The 5,434-nt window shown below is 48.1% G+C and overlaps 1 protein-coding gene across 1 annotated transcript in view; it reads right to left on the reverse strand.

Moving 5' to 3' along the window:
• CHD5 (chromodomain helicase DNA binding protein 5) overlaps nt 1–216 on the reverse strand; it is an 88,772-nt gene extending 88,556 nt beyond the window's left edge. The window contains exon 1 of the mRNA XM_007942645.1: nt 138–216. Coding sequence (XP_007940836.1) covers nt 138–216 — 79 coding nt within the window. The remainder of the gene's footprint in view (nt 1–137) is intronic.
• Nucleotides 217–5,434: the final 5,218 nt, after the last annotated feature.

The raw sequence follows: 5,434 nt of genomic DNA on the forward strand, positions 1-5,434 counted from the left end.
CGCCGCGCGGCGCCGGCAGGGCGGGAGTGCAGCCCGCAGCCCGGGCCCCTCCCTCGCGGTGCAGCCCGGGCCCGTCGCCTGAGCAGTCCGACCACGGCCCCTCGCCCCGTGCCCGGGGCACAGCCTGTGCGGCTCACCTGACATCTCGTCTTCGTTCTCCATCTCCGCGGCGAACATCCGCGGCAGCTCCTCCTCGGTGCCCAGAGGGCCCCGCATGCCCGGCGCGGGGGGGAGGGGAGGTGGGCGCCCCCCCTCCGGCCGGGCGCCGTGCCAGCCTTAACCCGTGCGCTGCCGGACGGGCGCGCTCGGCGGGCGAGGCGGCCTCGGCGAGAAGATGGCGGCCGCCTGCCCCCCACCCCCCAAACCTCCACCCTCCGTCCCGACCCCCCCTCCTCGCGGCCGCTGAGCCGTGCTCCCCGCAAAGCTTGGGCTGCTCCGCCCACCGCGCCCCGCAGCCCAGTCCCGCAGCTTGCGGAGGGTGGCGGCGGCAGCGCCGGCGGCACGGCGGGGGGGCGGCACACATGCCCGGATTGTGACGTCCAGTCTGGTTGCTGTGGCAACCCCATCCCATCGTTCCGGCAGCGCGACTAGTTAACAGCAGAGACCAAGTTGGGGGGACTAGTCTTGAGCCTCCGGGTGGAGGGTGGGGACAGGGCGCTCCGGCAGGGGGAGCCGTCGAGGCGACCGCACTCGGGAGGGCCCGACGGCCGAGCAGGCAGCTGGGTCCAGGACGAGACCAGGCCCAGAGGGAGGCGGAACGCCGCTTGGTGCACCCGGGCAGGGGCAGCCGTCGCCTCCCCCGCCCTAGGAGACGCTCGGCTCCGGGTCCGCAGGGGCAGGTGGTGGGGTCTCCAGAGTACCGTGCAGAGAGCTCCCTCACGCCACTCATATGCAGCGGGACACTCGCAATCCCGCACCAGGCTCGTCATAGACACGCTTCTGACCCCCTTTAGAGAGAGGATTAGAAGAAACATGTGTCCTGTACTTGTGGAAGGAATGTTCTTGGCGGCAGTGGGTCTGATTCCTCCAGAAAAATCCTCTCAGACTGTCTCCTCCCTCACCCCATCGCACCTCGCCCCACAGCCCACGTGCCCACCGCCAAATCTCAACACACACACCCCAGGCTGTGTCCAGTTAAAACGTATCCAGATCCCCGGAGTGGTGCGGATCCGCATCTTCTATGCCCAAAATTCCCGCTCAGAAGCGACATCTGTCGCGGGGCGGGAAGGGGCCGCTGCACCGGGCGCTTGGTTATTAAAGGTGAAGATGAAGGCCAAAGCCCTCGAGAGCAAGACTGGAATTTTAAATGACCACCTTCAGTGTGGGTGGCAGCGAGGAGCTACGTCTGGAAGCTGCTTTAGTAACGCAGAAGTTTCATGAGGGGTGGAGATGACGGTAAAGGGCGAGCTCCCACACTGCCTTGACCAGACACAGCCAGACGCTTCAGGAGACCCTTCTGCTGCCAAGGACCCGAGTCCGCCTGACTTGGGAAGTCAGCAGCACCCAGGGGAAGCACTACCTCTCCAATATTGTCTGAGCACTAAACCCCATGGGACCAGCATTTACCAGCACTGGTGCCTCTGGAGAATCGTGAGAGTGATGCCACTTAGCTGAGAGCCCCTAGGGCGAGACCTCCTGGGGAGGCAGCCACAGCCCAAGCTATGGGGACTTCAAGTGTGGCTCACCGTGTTTGTCTGGGGAGGGTTAGGAAGAGCTCTCCTTCCACTCAGATTAATCCGGGCAAGCCCAAAACAAAAGGTCCTCTTGATTCACTCCTGGGACTGAAGTGGAGGGCTCTGGGAGTCCCCTGAGTCCCCCAGGTCACTTTGAAACCACACTGTAGATGGAGATGTTGAATCAGCCCCATAGGCTGCAAGGGGAAGAGAAGCCAGCATGAAGTCTGGCTCTGAATCCAAGGGCTGCCCCCAGTTTAAGGTTCTGCACAGCACTGAGCGGTCAACCAGGGGAGCCCCAAAGGACTGAGGCTTGAGCAGGGCCTGCTTTTCCCCATCTTTGCTCTTTTAGAGCTGCCCACCTTCCTGAAAGTTAACCATTTGGGAAATACCTAAGTACCAGTCACCCCCCAAAACCTGTCTGATGGCCTCCATCAGGTCAAATACTCTCAAAGGTCCCCTGTCCCATTTTAGAGAAACTGTGCCTTACAATATTTCCAGACTACCCCTACCCACTGACCCACCCCATTAACATTGGCTCTAATTCCCAAGGCCAGACTTAGAAAGCCAAAGTATCATTCAAGAAAGAGCAGTTCCAACTACTTAATTTGGCAACAAATTAGAGCAGGGAGGCTCCTCACTCCCACCCTGGTTCTTGCAGATGACTGCAACTAGGTAACATAATTTAATGATCAAAAACAAAGCAAAACAAAAGCTGGGATAGTCGGGTTTTAAACAAATGGATTTTTGACTAGAAATTCCCAGTCATTTTTAGAGGAGAGCTCTTATTATCATTAAATTATTCCATGTGCATTTTAATCACATCGGACCAAAAATGTTGTTAGGTGCTGTCGAGTCAGTTCCTGCTAATAGCAACCCTATGTACAACAGAACAAAACACAGTCCAGTCTTGTGCTATCCTCACAATCAGTGTGATGTTTGAGCCCATTGTTACAGCCACTGTGTCAATCCATGTCATTGAGGGTCTTTCTCTTTTTCACTGACTCTCTACTTTACCAAGTATGATGTCCTTCTCCAGGGACTGGACACACTTGATAATATGTCCAAACTATGTGAAATGAAGTGTAGTCATCCTTGCTTCTAAGGAGCATTCTAACTATACTTCTTCCAAGAGAGATTTGTTTGTTCTTCTGGAAGTCCATGGTACAGTCAATATTTTCACTAATGCCACAATTCAAAGGCAACAGTTCTTTGATCTTCCTTATTCATTGTCCAGCTTTTGCATGTGCATGCATATGAGGTAACTGAAAATACCATGGCTTGGGTCAGGCACACCTTAGTGTTCAAAGTGTTGTCTTTGCTTCTTAACACTTTACAGAGGTCTTTTGCAGCAGATTTGCTCAATGCAATACATCATTTATGTTCTTGACTGCTGCTTCCATGGGCGTTGATTGTGGATCCAAATAAAGTTAAATCCTTGACGACTTCAATCTTTTCTCCATTTATCATTACACTGCTCATTGGTCCAGTTGTGAGGATTTTTGTTTTCTTATGTTGAGGTGTTATCCATACTGAAGGTTATATAGTCTTTAACCTTCATCAGTAAGTGTTTCAAGTCTCCTTTACTTTTAGCAAGAAAGGTTGTGTCCTCTGTGTATTGCAGGCTGTTAATGAGTCTTCCTCCAATGCTGATGCCATGTTCTTCTTCCTATAGTCCAGCTTCTCAGATTATTTGCTCAGCATACAGATTGTATAAGTATCGTGAAAGGATACAACCCTAAGACATACCTTTCCTGATCTTACATTATGTAGTAAGTATCCCTTTGTTCTGTTCAAACAACTGCCTCTTGGTCTATGTACAGTTTCCTCATGAGCACAATTAAGTGTTCTGAAATTCCCATTCTTCTCAATGTCATTCATAATTTATTATGATGCGCACAGTACAATGTCTTTGCATAGTCGAAAAAACACAGGTAAACATCTTTCTGGTATTCTCTGTTTTCAGCAAAGATCCATCTGGCATCAGCACTGATATCTCTTGTTCCACATCCTCTTCTGACTCTGGTTAGAATTTTTTTGGCAGTTCTCTGTTGACATATTGCTGCAACCATTTTTTAATTGTCTTCAGTAAGATTTTACTTGTATGTGATGTTAATGATATTCTTGATAATTTCTGCATAATGTTAGATCACCTTTCTTTGAAATGGAAACAGATAGGGATCTTTTCCAGTTGGTTGGCCATGTACTTGTCTTCTAAATTTCTTGGTATGAATGAGTGAGTGCATCCAGTGTTGCATCCATTTGTTGAAACACCTAAACTGATATTCCATCAGTTCCTGGAACCTTGTTTTTTGCCAGTTCCTTCAGTGAAGCTTGGACTTCTTCTTTCAATACCATCAGTTCTTGATCATATGCTACCTCCTGAAATGGTAGATTCTTTTTGGTAGTGACTCTGTTTATTCCTTTTATCTATTTTTTTCCTCCTAAATTTTATTTTGTTGTTGTTGCAAACATGCACAGGAAAACATAAACTTGTTCAAGAGTTGCTACATATACAGTTTAGTGACATTGATTACCTTTTTTTTTTGAGATGTGCAATCATTCTTACTCTCCTTTTCTGAGTTGCTTCTCCCTCATTAACATAAACTTACTGTGTGCTAAGGTTCCTATCTAAGCTTTTGAGTTACTGTTGTCAATTTGATCTCATGCAGACAGTTCCTAAAAGCGCATGATACACTTCCTTCCCATACCCGTCTGCCTTCCTAGCTCCATCCCTGGGCAAATGCTGCCCTCTTGATCTCATATGGTTGATTTTTCTAATGAGTGCATACCCTGTGGCATCATTGTTCAATTTATAGATCAGTCTATCTATTGGCTGAAAGTTGAGCCACATGGGTTGAGTTTCCAGCTTGAAAGGTGTCTAAGGGCCTTTATCTTGGGGGTTTCACCAGTCTTCCTCTGACCAGTAAGCCTATTCTTTTTTTTTTTTTTTAATCATTTTGAGTTTTGTTCCACATTTGTCTCTCACTCTATCTGGGACCTCCCATTGTGATTCCTTTCAGAGCAGTTAGTAATGGAAGTCAGGCACCATCTAGTTCTGGTCTCAAAGCAGTGGAGGCTAAGGTTTATCTGGTCCATTAGTCCTTTGGACTAATTATTTCCTTGAATCTTTTATTTTCTTCACTCTTCTTTTCTCTGGACAGGGAGAGACCAATAGTTGCATGTTAGATGGCTGCTCACAAGCTTTTAAGATGCCTGTCACTACTCACCAAAGTAGGATGTAGAACATAGACCTTGTGGACTATGTTATGCCAATGGGAAGGAGAGGACATGGATAGGAAGTGGGAAGAATACTGTTGCTTGTGGGGATTGCATTGAATGTCACAAAACAGAATGTATGTGCACTGGTGAATGGCAAACCAATTTGACCTGTAAACTTTCACCCAAATCACAATAAATAATAAATAAATAAATAATAGCACTAAAAGGTGGAAGCAACCTAAATGTCTATCAGCAGATTATAAAAAGAGAAAGAAAAAGAACACAACACTCAAGGAAGACCTCTTTTACTAATTAAGTGAAATTATTATTTAGTTTTAAGATTTCAGAGGATATTTTTGGTTTAAGGTTTAAAGATTATCTCAGGACCATGGTTTCAGGGGTTTATCCAGCTTCCATGGCTCCAGAAAGTCTAGGATCCATGAGAATCTGAAATTCTGTTTTACATTTTCCCCTTTTTGATCAGGATTCTTCTACGGAATGATCAAAATGTTCCATAATGGTAGCCAAGCACCATCCAG

Source organism: Orycteropus afer, unplaced genomic scaffold, assembly GCF_000298275.1.
Source record: "Orycteropus afer afer isolate SDZICR_OR568_19922 unplaced genomic scaffold, OryAfe1.0 scaffold00094, whole genome shotgun sequence".
NCBI lineage: Eukaryota > Metazoa > Chordata > Mammalia > Tubulidentata > Orycteropodidae > Orycteropus > Orycteropus afer.